The sequence below is a fragment of the Thamnophis elegans genome, chromosome 4 (genome assembly GCF_009769535.1).
Source record: "Thamnophis elegans isolate rThaEle1 chromosome 4, rThaEle1.pri, whole genome shotgun sequence".
In the NCBI taxonomy this organism is placed as follows: Eukaryota; Metazoa; Chordata; class Lepidosauria; order Squamata; family Colubridae; genus Thamnophis; species Thamnophis elegans.
In genome coordinates, this window is record NC_045544.1 from 102,469,684 (window position 1) to 102,484,592 (window position 14,909).

Below are 14,909 nucleotides of genomic sequence, written 5' to 3' on the forward strand. Positions count from 1 at the left end.
TACTGCTCCCAGGAGGCCTTCTAGGATAAGGCGGATTTTCTACTGAACTATCTTTCCATGAAATGTACTTGTATCTCTCTAAGTAAGATGCTACAGAATGACATATCATTGGGAACCCAGTGCAGCAGTCACTTTGTTGTTGTTAAAAACAAAACAAAACGTACAAATCTGTAATATAAGCATGTATATATATATAAACCAGAATGTTTGCAATGTTTATACATATATCTTTGCAGAGAATCTTAGATATATATATATTAACCAAACCATTGTACTCATTACCTTAGAAGAAGAAATTCTATTCAAGCTCAGGGTAAGAACTGGGTAACTAAAAACAAATTAAAAGGAGAATCATTCCACATTTGACAAAAGGTGCAACTTTGTTCTTGTTTTGTACAGTTTACGTTGAGAACATTAGTATTTTTCCCAACTTGGGTTGCTTTACTGAGAGGAGCTAGAGTACTTAAAGGGCAGATTTCTGAAATTCTTTACCAACCAGCTCTCTAATGATATACTACAAATAAAAAGCAAATGATAATAAAAGTTAAGGTGAAAGATATCATGGAATTCAACCTTTCTTCCCAATTCCTGGACAAATAGCCAGAAAGTTGAAATAGAGTGTAAAGGTCACTTAAATCAGCAGTTGTTGGATTTAATGGGGTAGGAAGAGAAAGGAGCTGAAATCACACAATTGTGATCGATCTTGCTAATGTATCATAGGAGAGGATAGACAATTGGAGAAGAAAATTATGAAGTTTATATCTATATATATTTGCTTTCTAAAGTCCACTTCTTTCATACAAACTACTAAAACTGAACTGCAAAAGAAGAGAGGCTGTACAAGTTAAGAAGAAAATTAGCTGACTCTTATATACATTCATACACATCCTGTTTAGTATATTTACTACACTGTAAATTAAAATCAAACCCAGGAAGGAAGGGAAGAAGGAAGGGAGAGAGGGAGGGAGGAAGACAAGAAGGGAATAAAAAGTGTGGCAGTTTCTCATGGCTGTAAAAGTAAACAGAAATGTTGGTTGCTCCAGATGTCATAAAACATTCTATACCTAGCAACACTTAGAACATTGAGTTTACCAAAAATGGTTGAAGAGCAGATATAGTTTGCATTTTCTATACAACAGGCTAGAAAACATCACTTATCACAGTCCAGAAAGCACATATAGATGTGTTTTTAATATAAACATAGGTAATAACATACTAAGCGTGCATGATTTTTTTTATTCCAATGATCGCATCTTTGCCCTCAGTTTAGGATTTGTTGGTAAATGGTGTGTGAAAATAAGCCTTATATTTCATGTATTTTGTTTCTTTGTTTATTGTTATTTTTTTTGAAAATAAGGCCGCTATATTTTTTTTCCTCACAACCAGAAAGGGGCTTTTTTCAAAAATGTTTTCTTCTTCTTGTTTTTAAATGTGGTTTATTCAGAAAAGCCAGCACTTTACTTCAAACCCAAGCTCCGATCATTGTTTTGTTGCACCAGTTGGCAAGCTCAGTTTCAACCTTTGCTTTTTGAGGGCTTGTGTCGAATGGCAAAGTCTTGTCAGGTAATCAGGTTGACTTACTCCTCAGGAAAGTGCTAGCACTTTGGCTAAATCCAGACTCATAGGTAGCTTCTTTACTGTGGGTGTGTGCATGATTTCATCTTTTCTTTGTTTCAGTTTGTCACCATTTGTGTTGTGCTGGGTGATGTTTTGGAGTAATACTCTTTGCCTTATGAGTGTGCAGTAGTACCAACATCTTCTTCAGAAACATTCCAGCAACATAAAGATGGCAGAGTAAATGAAAACACTGTGAACGTAAGGGGGTTTACTGACTCCCGTTTCAGAGAAACCAGAGTATGAAATGCTTATTTCATTTTTTGTCATTCCTTGTTTTGTTAAGAAGTCTTTCCTTTCTATTTGCATTCCCCATATTCCTTTCCCCATTTTTTAAACTTTGTATGTGCTTCATAAAAAGTAAAGTAAATAAGTTTTGTTTTATGTCTCAGATAAATGAAGACTATTTCTATACAATTGTTCTTTCCAGTTGTTGGGATCAGACATAGTACTCCTTATCCTTGTTTTTCTTGTTTTTGCTGGAGCTTTTAGAGCTGTTGGGTTGCTTTTCCTTAATCACAGCCCCGTTGGACTGTGCTGAGTTACTGATGTAGTTTCGACTCTCATCAACATGATAGGAGCCTTCATCTCGGTTCCTGTACTTGTACATAGCGTAGAGGAGGATGAGAATGCACAGAGCAGCTGCTGCTACGATCCCAACCACCATGCCAGTCGTGCTGCTGGATTCCCGAACCACCTCTTCTGAACTTGGATATCCTCCCCGTCCTGGTTTGGTGGGACTCGCTGTAAGCAGATGATGGGGAAAAAAAAAACATTCATGTAATGCAAAGTAGAAAAAATCACCTAAACATTTTCTAACTGTAACTCTATTGCTTTGGAAAGCTGGTTTCATTTTGGGATTCTGGAATCAATTCCGGAAAGTTGGGCAAATCAGTTTTCTCTCTGCCCCACCATTCCCCAAGGAACTATCTGGTTCAGAGAATCAACTTTGCATTATGCTGATCTGACTACCTAGAACTTTATAATCTGTTTAGAAAAGGCATTTATTGCAGTCTTTCAAAACTGTACAGTTTCATTATGCTACTTGAGAATGAATATTAGATTCTGCAAGTCTATTGCATATGATCTTTGACACTGATTAAAAAAATAAAAATCTTGAAATCAGTAAAATAACCATTAGAATATGAATGCTTATACATATAAAGAAAACATTTATTACTGGTGGAAATATAATATATGAGGAATAAATATTATACCACTGTATGTATGTATGTATGTATGTATGTATGTATGTATGTATGTATTTATTTATTTTTAAAAAAACACAAGAAAAAAAATTAAAGTGGATAGGAGCAAGAAAAGTGTAAGAATGGCTTGGAAAAGATAAAAAGATGATAAAGAAGAGTGTGCATCACACATTTTAGGGAGGAAAAGAGACGGAAAACCCTTGAAAGAAAGGGCAGACTCAACCAAAGCATTTCCGGTGAAGCAAAGGAGTTCCATCAAAGAAGAAAAGTGTAAGAGAGAAAAAGAAAAGCACAGCAGTGCATATGGGGGAAGAAGAAGAGAGACCAGTGCTAAGAAATGAGCAAGTAAACCAAATAAATGTTGGTGCAAGGGAGGCAACTTTACAATTTAGAAGGTGAAATGCATGTGGAAATTCCAATATTAGTTTCAGTCCTGAGGAAAGCGACAGCAGCAACAGTAGACAACTGCATCCACTTTACTACCACTATCACTGTTTCTCCTCTTTCTCCTCCCTTCTTCCATCCTCTCAAGCACGAAGAATAGCTACTGTTTTCATTTTAAGTCTCAAAAACTCCCTTGTTCTCTGCTCTTCTTTGTTTTAGATACTTAATGAACATTAAAAGTATTTCTTTCCAGTCTAATAAACATTCAGCTCTGACATACACTTTGCCCTGCACTTGTGTTTTGGCCTGTCCCCCTATCCTCTCCAGAAGAAAGCCACGAAACTTATTTAAAATGTCTTCCGATGCTCAGTAGACAGGAGACAGGGTCCTCCAGGTGATACTTTTCTGGAGATGCCATTTATGGATCCCCAACAAGGAATCAAGATAATTATAAAGAAAGCTTTGGCTGAAGAAGCAGTATGACATCCACTTCAGCTTGGTAAGTTTTCCAACAACATGCTTAGATGATGATCTACCTTAAGTCTACATAGATTTTTCTCAGGTTTTCTCTTCTAGGATTTTCTAGCCAGCAAACTCTAAGCTTCCATTTCTGAATTTAGGATGAACTAAGGTGGTTAGAAACCACATCTTTCTTTTAATTTGATTCTTCATTCTATGCCCAGTATTATGTGGAAATTCATCTGAGCTGGATATGTCAACAATTGTTTCATAATTCGCTATGACAGGATAACTCTATAGGAACAGCTATAGAAAATGAAAATAGGAGAATTATCATGCCGAATGTGATTCTGGAAATTACTTTCTGTTCAAGGAAGAATGGAACATGCTGAAAAGAGATGATGTTACCTGACAGGCTAAATATCATCTTTTGAATGTAGGCATTTTATGCAAATGCTGTCAATTAGATTTCTATTAATTGGCAGTAAAAAACAACTTTCAAACTTATTTTACAGTAAAATGTTACAATGAATACCAGGTATAAAGATATAAAACTGAAAAATTTTACTTTTTCTTAAAAATAATCTGAAATTGCTGGCATTGTTTCACTTTAAGCAATGTTTCACAATCATCTCACTCCATCTGTTTCAAGAATACAGAACCACTTAATTAACTTGAAGCTGTTCCAGGCATTGTCAGAGCAGTAGCTTCTAATATCAGCTGTGGGAAATGGGGTGGAAACTGCAATGAAGACACTGTTTTTTTTTAAATTGCCTTAATAAAAGACAAATAACTTTTTTCAATATTATCAATATTGGTTGTTTTTCACAACAACATATCTAGTATAAAGAACACGCCAGAAATACTACATGAATGTAATCATGAATTGGACATTTTCATAGGTAAAGCTCTATTCATCTCTACAGAATCGAAATAAATCTTAAAGAGAAGTGAAGAGTTTTTGTAATAGCCATGCCTATGATGGGGGAATGGCGATGGTCAAACCAGTCAATGTGTGAAAAGAACATTGCACCATTGTGATAAGGCCCTCCCTTTTCTACACATACATCGTGACAATGCATGCCATTTCAAAGGGGTAGAGCATCTGCAGATGCCCCTACTTGAGTATTACTTTTATTGAAAAGATGGGAAAACATAGTTGCCATAAATAATAAGATACATAATATATAAAGAAGAAACTAGTCTCTTTAGTGCCAGTTATGCCACCTGGAGTTTTTCTTCATGTGTCTGAAATAAACTGTAAATTTTATCAGTTTTTCAACATTCTTGAGAAGCTGTTCTGTGATGTTAGAGCTACTCCAGTGCAGTGGTGGCATAAGACCGGGCGTACCGGTGTCTGCTGGGAGCACCAGGTACCGTTCCGGTACGGTGCTCTGGAGGGCCCCCCTGCCCGCTCTTCTTACCGCTATTTGAATTGATTGGGGCTTTTGCGTGCACGCACAGAGTGTATGGTGCTTGAACGATGCTCCGAGCAGCTGGAGCGCTGTAGGCGGTAAGTACACATGTACGCTGCGCGTCTGCTGCACACGTTCACGTGGTAGATGTCAGCCCCCATTGCAGCATACTGGTTGCAACGGGATCCGGAACCCACCACTGCTCCAGTGGCACAGTAAGTCTACACTTATATTATCCAGCCCATACACTTGAATGCTTAACTTCAATGAATGCACTATAACTGAAGTTATATGAACCTTGCTGCAGCCATTAAACTGTCAAGCAAGTCTGAATCAGACTTTGATTAAATTTGCTCACAGGATGCTCACAAAACATCTGTTTAAAAACAGCAGTCTACTTTGGTTTTCTACTTGATTAAACTGTTATAGCCTTTCCTGAGAAATAGAAAACTTTGTAATTGATAATTATTTTGTAATGTGGGTGATAGGACATGTTGGCAAAATCATTTTCATAGTTTCCTGAATGCAAACATATTTTCAGCCTGTTAAAACTTATTCCTTAAAAAGGATTGCTAATAACTTCCTGACAGAAATGCAATGAATACTGAGCAGTGCCTGCCAGCATATCTTTATTACTCTGGGGGAGGGAGGACACTATTTAAAAGACTGTTTTATTGTATGTTGAAAAGAAACCAAAATAATATCGTACCTTATTATTGTCCAAGCAATGGCAGATGAAAAACTGGTAACTAGTCCAGTTCTATAGATTTAAGATGATCAAATGAACAGATTGGAAAGAATCTCTTGTGACTGATAGAAAGGAACACCTGCAAGTACTAAAGCTGTTTGTTTGGCTGTGTGGATGGTTTGGCTGAGGGTAAGTGGAAAATCATACAATTTAGTTTCTGAGAGTGGAATGGAAATACTATTAAACAGGCAGTCTGTCTACAGTGCGCTATTTTGCATATCATCAGTGAGATGGGTATGCTGCACTTGTTTTCATTCAGTGTTCTCTCTCTGCTCCCACTATTATGCAACTTTCTGAATTATATTGTAGACCCTATTGGGCGGGATTGATTTTGTATTCCTGTTTGCATTTCTGTAGCCATGAAATAACTTATGCAGAACAGTTACTCTTGTTTAGACTTTTCCACTACATATTACAGGCTTATTATAATTCTTGGCAGTTCTTTCAGGAGGAAAAAAAAAGACTATTGCCAATGTCCATTGTTCATTAATGCTGTGAAAAGAAAATGGGAATTGCAGATTCCTGGAGTGTTTGAGAATTGAGATTAGCAAAAGCTTTTAACAAAAATACAGTTTAAGACCTTTTCTTGGTTCATATTCATGCTTTTGCATATATCAAATGGAAATGGGGGGATTAGAAAATTATTCACAAGATTACATACATTTTCTCTGCCTATTTACTCATCAACTTTTTACATGGAGGTATGAGTGGAATTTCTTATTAGTAGAATCTCTGGTAGGCTTTCAATCTGGGAACAGCTGGATACTAAAAAGTTTTCTGAGATTTATCACCTTATCTAAACTTCATTTCATTTGGACAGTTATACTCCAGGACTTCTTAGCATTACATGTCTGCAATATATATCCTCTGATGATTTTACTGTTATTGAAATCTTTAAATAGAGTTGGGGCAAAATTATGGTACTAGATAGATTTAAGTCTTATGAAAGGGAATTATTCTTTATGTTTTTAAAAAAGGAACTGGGAGCTACAAAATCTCCCCCCACCTCTTATTAGTATTTGTGATTTTGGAAATTAGCATTTTGAATCAGGGAATATAAAGTGATGATTGATTGCTGATATAATGTTCTAATATCTCAGGGGTGTTCCAATATCTCTGGGTTTGCCACAAAGAAGAGGGAGTCAAACTATTCTCCAAGGCACCTGAGGGTAGAACAAGAAGCAATGGGTGGAAACTAATGAAGGAGAGAAGCAACATAGAACTGAGTAGAAATTTCCTGACAGTTAGAACAATTAATCAGTTCGACAGCTTGCCTCCAGAGGTTATGAATGCCCCAAAACTGGAAGTCTTTAAGAAGATGTTGGATAGCCATTGTCTGAAATGGTATAGGATTTCCTGCCTAGGCAGGGTATTGGATCCCCAAGGTCCCTTCCAACTCTGCTATCGTATTGTATTGTATTGTATTGTATTGCATTGCATTGCATTGCATTGTATAAATAGGTAATGCTGGAAAGACCTGGAGTACAAGATAACACTAAGGCACTGATCATAGCAGCATAAGAACAGGCACTAAGCATCAGATGCATAGAAGCAAGAGTCTACCTTACAACTACAGACAGGACACAAGGTAGAGACTATGCAGAGAGGGGATGAAATCCCCTGGAACACCTTTTTAGATGAACACCCTTGGAATGGTGTGGGAGTAGGAATGGATTTCCAGAGGACAAAAAAAAATTGCGGATTACAGGAAGCAGGAGCACTACTCAGGTGACCCTGAGGACACAGATAAACTTCCAAGTGCTTCAACGACCCTCTAAAAGGATCAGGTTACCAGCTGTCTGCAAAGGATATAGGTTTGAAGGTTTGAAGGTTTTATTCGACTTGTATGCCGCCCTATTCCCGAGGGACTCAGGGCGGCTAACAAAACCAAGGGAGGGTGGGGGAGGACAATACAAAAAGGAAAACCACAAAAACAACAGTACAAAACAGTCTAAAAGGTCTCAACACGCATACCCATTCGAGTAGGGGATGGGACTCAGCAGCCCCAGGCCTGCTGGAACAGCCAGGTCTTGACGGCTTTACGGAAAGCCTGAAGGGTGGTGAGGGTCCGAATCTCCACGGGGAGATCGTTCCAAAGGGCCGGAGCAACCACAGAGAAGGCCCTCCTCCGGGTGGTTGCCAGCCGACATTGGCCGGCCGATGGAATTCGGAGGAGGCCTAATCTGTGGGATCTAATGGGTCTTTGGGAGGTAATCGGCAGGAGGCGGTCTCTCAAGTACCCAGGTCCAATACCATGTAGGGCTTTATAAGTGACGACTAGCACCTTGAAGCGTATCCGGAGACCAATAGGTAACCAGTGCAGCTGGTTATAAATCCTTCCATTGTCCACTGTCCTGTCAGAGCTGAAGAAGCTTTTTGGATGAGAAGTGAAACGTCTTCATAAGAAAAAAACAAAAAGTCCAGTTGCCTCCTAACAAAGCACCTTTGGGACAACCATGACCTGCATGACTGAGAATCTCTACAGATTTTTGACTATGCAGAGAGGCCTCAAAGACAATTCCACACATAGTGGCAGAATGTAAGATGCAGGCAGGAACAGCATACATTGAGCAGCACAGCCAAGTAGTTTGGCATTGTCTACAGGAATATCTGTACTGTGTATGGGCTAGACCAGGGCTGTAAAACTCCTGGCCCATGGGCCAGATGCATCACATGCTGCAATGCCTAGTTTAGTAAAGGGGGAGAAAGTCCTAATATGTCATGTGACGCCACTATAATGACGCAAGTTTGACACCCCAGGGCTAGACCATCCCAAGTCCAGATGGGAGACTCCATAGAAAGTAATTAAGAGTAAATATGATCTGTGGGGCTTTCAGATACAGGTACTGACCCAACAACCAGAAATTATAGCGGTAGACAAAAAGCAGAAGACATGGGCCATCGGGAGATGCCCATTTATGGCTTGTGCTGCTACATTTTGAGCAGTTGCAGCTTCTTGAGAGATGCTCCCTGGAAAGTGCAAAGATCGTCTGCAACTGCTTTTTTTCAGCCCTGAATAGTAGCATGCAACATTGGAGATGTGTATGATCAAGAACATGGAACACATTGGGGAAATGCATAGGGGCCATAGAGCATATTGGAAATTGCTTGAAAATAAATGTGTTGTATGGTAGAACATTGTAGTTACAGAAACCTTTGCTTTTGTGGGAACTTTAACTTGTTAGAGAGGGCAATTGTTGTACACTTAGTTATTGAAGGTAAAGGCAGAACTGAATTCAGTTCCCTTCCACTCTTCTTTCCTAGCATAACAGATAAGTAGTAGGACCTATGCCTTTTCAAGGACATTATGTATGGACAGACCATTTGGTAAATCTATTGTTTTGCTGAGATAGATTGGGTGTTAAACAGACATTACTAATGGTAAACATTCCCGTTCCTGTCATAGAACGTATTTGTTTGTTGTTTTTATTGAACATTTCCCCTGGATTCGGGAGTAATTTCAGATTATCATAGAAGTGTAATATTAACCAAACCTTTCCCAGCTTCTCAACAAAAAATCCTGCACCATTTGCCTTTGGCCTAGGGATTGGCAATGTATACATTTCATTCCATTGAAAAGTATATTTAAAACGCACAATCTGCAAAAATACCTAGTAGGAATGATCTCTTTCCATCTACAGCAACTTGCTGTGTGGAAAGAAGAGAAAGACTGTCAATAAGGGAAAGAGAAAAGAGAGAGAGAATAGGAATGAAATACTGTAACTGATGGCTCCAACTCTTTTTGGCTCTCTCTCAGCTCCATATTGTTTTAGTTCTGCTATCCCTAAGGGAATATAAACCTCAGCAAAAAATTGCTGCTTACTTCAGCTTTAGGTTTATTGTATATATAAGTAACAGAGAGAAGGAGGGGAAAATGTTGTTGATGTAGTAAAATGAAAGTTTAACCCAAGGAAAACTGAATTTACTATATATTTTTTTCTGTAGTTAATCCACTAGTAAAACATTTAGTTGTGAAGATTTTTTTTGAATTGCTGATATTCCTAAGAAAATAAGCTTTCTGTTTGATTCCTAATAAAAGAAGTATCTTAAAACACCACATTGTGCTTACTTTGGAAATTAGAACCATATATTTAAACATATTAATTTGTTGTAATGGAATGAATTTACAGAGAGGCAGATTCCAATTGAATGTTTTTTTTAAATCTATAGGGAGAGTATTTGGTACCTGAATTATTTATGGAGGTGGATGTCTCTCCTTTTTTGGAGGTGATTAAGAAAAGAATTCATAGAACATGGCAATGAGGGTTAGGGTTAGGGATTAACGAGATTCCTTGAATTGAACAGGAGTTGGCATCAGTGACCTTTCCAATTCTGATTCTAGAATATGGAAATAACTTTCTGCTACTGTTTTTAAACAATCTTGACTAGATAGATTAATAATCTGCTCTAATATATAGTCTATCATATAGAGATTTGATGCTATCTATGGGAAGAAGCTGGCATACACTTCAAATAGCTTTGAAAATTCAACCTGTCAACATGTTTGATTATCTATAAATGAATACTTTGTTATTATCTATAAAATACTAGAGGAATAGCAATAGAACCTAGACTTATATACCGCTCCATAGGGCTTTACAGCACTTTCTGAGTAGTTTAAAATGTCAGCATTTTGCCCTCAACACTTAAGTCCTCATTTTACAGACTTTGGAAGGATGGAAGGCTGTCAACCTTGAGCCCTGTCCGGATCGAACCCTTGGCTTGGAGCAGAGTCAGCCTGTAATACTGCATTATAAACACTTCGCCATCAGGAATCTCAGACTCACATTTTTTTTTGAAGATCTTCTAATAGTTATCTTTATAAATAATCAGCAGGAATAAAAGGTCACTGTTGAATGCATAATGAATTCAATTCATAAAGGAAACAAAAATGTACACATATCAGTCTGGTTTTATCATGTCTATCAAATAAGAAAAGTGAACATGTAAGAAATAAATCTGCAATGGAAAATAATACAATGATATAAAAATGACAGCAGTGTCTCAATCATATCAGGATCAGGAAGAAGAACTGAGAATTATCTCTATGGGAATGACTTTGGTTGTAGATAAGATAAATTATTTCTAGTCTGCTGATTTACCCTTAACCACTTTCCATGCTCAAATACTGGAATATATCCTTATTATTCAACTCATATTTGAGGAGATGTGCTCAAGGAGCAGGAACTACAGATTTCTTCTCCTTACATAGTGAGTACATACAGACAGGAGTAGAAAGTTTGAAATCTAAGAGCAAAGAATGGGCATGAGTATGATTGGATTTTTCTCTGTGTAAATACTGTTTGTGTGATCTCTTTGTGTATCCCACATGTAAACTGTGCTTTATATGATTTGGTCACTTTTTATTCTGGCTTTATTTTGATTCAATGTTTCATGCATTGCTTGATTAGTCTCCATTACATTTTCATTTCCTATATTTCTTGCACGTCACATCTTTGTATTCATTATTTATTGAAAGGTAGGTGCACAGCAAGCAAAATCAGAGATGATAGACAAGGACATGCTGGCAGTGACAATCGTGATAGACTGTTTCTCCCAGGGACTGATACTATGCCTTACTTCTAAATAAATCAACAAAATTAATAAATCAGCACAACCTATATTAAACTATAAGTCAGCAAATTATAGAAATATAGATGTGGACCTTATGTTAACTAAGTTTTTAACCATACATTAAAATACTTATCCATAAGCATTCACATTAGATAAATGCATTACTATCTAAGCATCCATGACAACTTACCTACATGAACACGGCTTGTGATGACAACAAAAAAGACGAAGAGTGTACCCCACTCTTACCCAGCTGCTGCTCTAAAGCAGCGTGCCTGTAAGTGTTAGGTCTTGAGTGTCTCTCTCTCTCTCTCTCTCCCCTCCCCCCTCTCAATGTGCAGTGATTTCTTTGTCATCACTTCTAGATATATGACTTTATAGGAAGGGTACATGATTTTGTCTCCTCCAAATGTATCTATATGCCAGCCAGTTTTTTTTTTTTAATAATGAAAGGCACATGGGCAGGATTGTGTTATGGCTAATCTTCTAGAGTTCAAATTTCTTCACAGAGGCAAAATATCAGAGCTGAAATATCTTTTAGAAACACTGTACAGCAACACTAGAAATGCTGCCTCCTCTCAGGAGATATTTTCTCAGAAGGCAACAAGGGGAATCAGCTATGTGTGAAGACATGGAAAAAAGAAGGGGGGAAGGAGGGATGAAGCAAGTTAAATACAGAAGGAAATAATGATTGGGGATGTTGTTTAAGGCTTTGGAGGAAACCGTTGCTAATAGACTTCATAACCTTTAACTCACAAACAAAGTGTTATTCCAAAGTAGGTAGATGAATTGGTTCAACACAGAAGGATAAGTTAACTTGTAGAAGACTGAAATTTCACAATTCTTAACATCTATTTTTAGGACTCTATGAACCATGTGTAGCTACATTAACTAATAAAATATATAGTAGTATAATAGTACTAATATATGTCAATCATTACATAATGCCATTATATTATGATAATGTACAGCATTGCATCATGTGTTTGGGTGAATGGACAAATATAGAACTCTAAGTACATAACACAAGATTTGGAGGAAGAAAGGGTGTCCCTAAAATAACAGAACAAAGGTGATTGCATTCAATAGGAACAGGGTGTGGCTAAAATGCCAAGGTATGACTGGCCCAGCTTTGATGAATTAGTCAAAACTTGTTGGAACATATAAAAGTATATGGGAATGGTGGCACTTGGGAATCAATACATTGGACAAGCTTCTAGCCTAGTTATTCTAGAAACTCAATCTAACTTGGCAGTCAGATTTTCAGTTACAAAATGTGCATGAAGTTGTAAATGTGTAAATAAATGTAGCTTTTACTTCCAGATGTAGCAATACAAACCTGCATTTGATTCTATGTCCTTGAATCATTCGATAAAAACAAAATACAAGTAGCACTGAAGTACTTTCTGGCTCTCAGCCTGACAACTCTAATAAAGTAAATGTGAAATATGGATAATGGTAGTTTTTGCTTTTACTAGTATGTCTAATAAATATATTCTTGCTGTTTCAATACATGGAATCTACTGAAGTATAATAAATTAGATGTTTGTACTTTTGATTCCCAGAGCTTGGAATGGCCTCATGAATCATGAAAAACAATCCTAGCAGGAAATTTATTAATGTACAAATATTTATAAATATCTGTTTTTCCTAGAAAAAAATGTGAGAAATAACAATTTCAGAGTTGGATTACTTGCTCAAACATGGCATATGAACAATACAGTAGAGCAGAAAATTAAAAGGTAGGAAGATGGTAGGGACTTCCCTAATCATCCAAAAAATTTGCCATGTTTCTTCTAGATCAAAATGAGTTACTCTTTACTCCAATAGGGCAGCATGATGGCTCAGTGGTTAAAGACACTGGGCTTGTTGGTTGGAAAGCCAGCAGTTGGGTTTGAGACCTGAGTGCCATGTGATGGGGTGAGTTCCTGTCTCACCCCATGCCCTACCAACCTATCAGTTTGAAAGCATGCAAATGTGAATATATAAATAGATACCACTTCAGTGGGAAAGTAATAGTGCTCTGTGAACTATTGTAAGGAAATTGTAATATATTTCTTGGTCTTTATAAAAAAAATCTAATGAAGAATGTGGGGAAGCAATCAGTTCAGTGAAGGAATGATCTCATTTCAACCCATGGAGTTGCTAGAGGGCCAATCAGATGATGGAAAAGTCCATCTGAAGCCCCGGGGAACTGCCTAGGAGATCTACATCCTGACTATAAGGTAGGTTTAGATGTCACTATGTGTAGTATACCAAAGATCCTTTAAAAAAAGTATAAGCCATTGGGATTATGGAGGAAAATGAAAATATTTATTTAGAAAATTTATATGGCTTCCCAATTCATTCATAGTGACTCCATGTGGTTTACAAAGATAAAACCCCTACATAAAAACCAATAAATCACTACTTTTTGCTGACAATAATCAGCCCAGTCACTTTATGGATATCACTCTGGAGTCTACTTTGGGGCCTCTGTATCACTCGAGGTCTCCACTGGCAGAACCACATCTTCAGATCTTTACAAGGTTTTTGTGTCAAAGTGGGGGCCAATCTTATCTCTACAGGAATGGTCTTATCTCCATGGGAAAAACATATCAAAATTGCTGCACAAAGCAAATGCCTTTCTTGTCTTATTTCTCAATCTTCTTATAATTTTCTCTTGCAGATAACGTAACTGTCCTTTTAAAAAGAAGCTCCATGATAAAACCTTAACAATGGAAACAACTGTATATCTTAGAGGTTGTGGTCAGTCACTCATCCATGCACATTGCTGCCAAAGCTATGAATGGGCATTTGTGATTATCAATCTTTTCAGGGATGTATTTCAATCTCCTCTCACCCTCCTCCTAAAATAAGTTGCAAGCAGAGATGGTCAGGTGTAATTTGAATATGGCTGAATTGTTCACCAGGTTATATGGTGTGCTCTAACATCTACCTACATACAGAGAAATCTATCAATAACCATAAACAAATAATACTTATTGGGATTTCATAGTATGGCTGCAAATCTAGTATATTTTCAGTTTCACATCTATGACGTCTTCCATGGCAAAATGCCTTCTGCTCAGCAGAAATATGTAGTTCCAGGCAACCAGAAAGTCTTGTCAGTCATAGATACGTTTTATTTATTTCGGAGGGCTCAAATCTTAAATCATAAAATCCCTGCTTTTTAGATATCTCTTCTACAGAATCCTTAATGAACATATTGCTTAAAATAGGTCCACTGTCATATAATAAATTAGGTGCCCTTGAAGATCTTTAATAAAAACAACAGAAGGAACCTAAGTAGCCAGTATATTTTCAAAGGAGGAATAATAGAATAAATGTTCTAATATATATTGATAGTTATAGGCACCCACTCATGTTTAGGTTTTTCCAGCCAAAGGACAATAATCACTTTAGTAGGAGTCTTTATCTCTCTTTCTTTCTCTCATACATAACAGACATATATACACAGAGAGAATTACGTTGCAATTCCTATCTGGGACCCAAGAGAACGAATTT

General features: G+C 37.2%; 1 protein-coding gene across 3 annotated transcripts in view; it reads right to left on the reverse strand.

Moving 5' to 3' along the window:
* Positions 1 to 1,695: 1,695 nt before the first annotated feature.
* Positions 1,696 to 14,909, reverse strand: part of LOC116507394 (neurexin-1-beta-like) — a 114,467-nt gene continuing 101,253 nt past the window's right edge. For all 3 annotated transcript variants that reach the window (XM_032215491.1, XM_032215493.1, XM_032215492.1), the window contains exon 3: positions 1,696 to 2,358. In XM_032215491.1, coding sequence (XP_032071382.1) covers positions 2,054 to 2,358 — 305 coding nt within the window. In that variant the 3' untranslated portion in view covers positions 1,696 to 2,053. The remainder of the gene's footprint in view (positions 2,359 to 14,909) is intronic.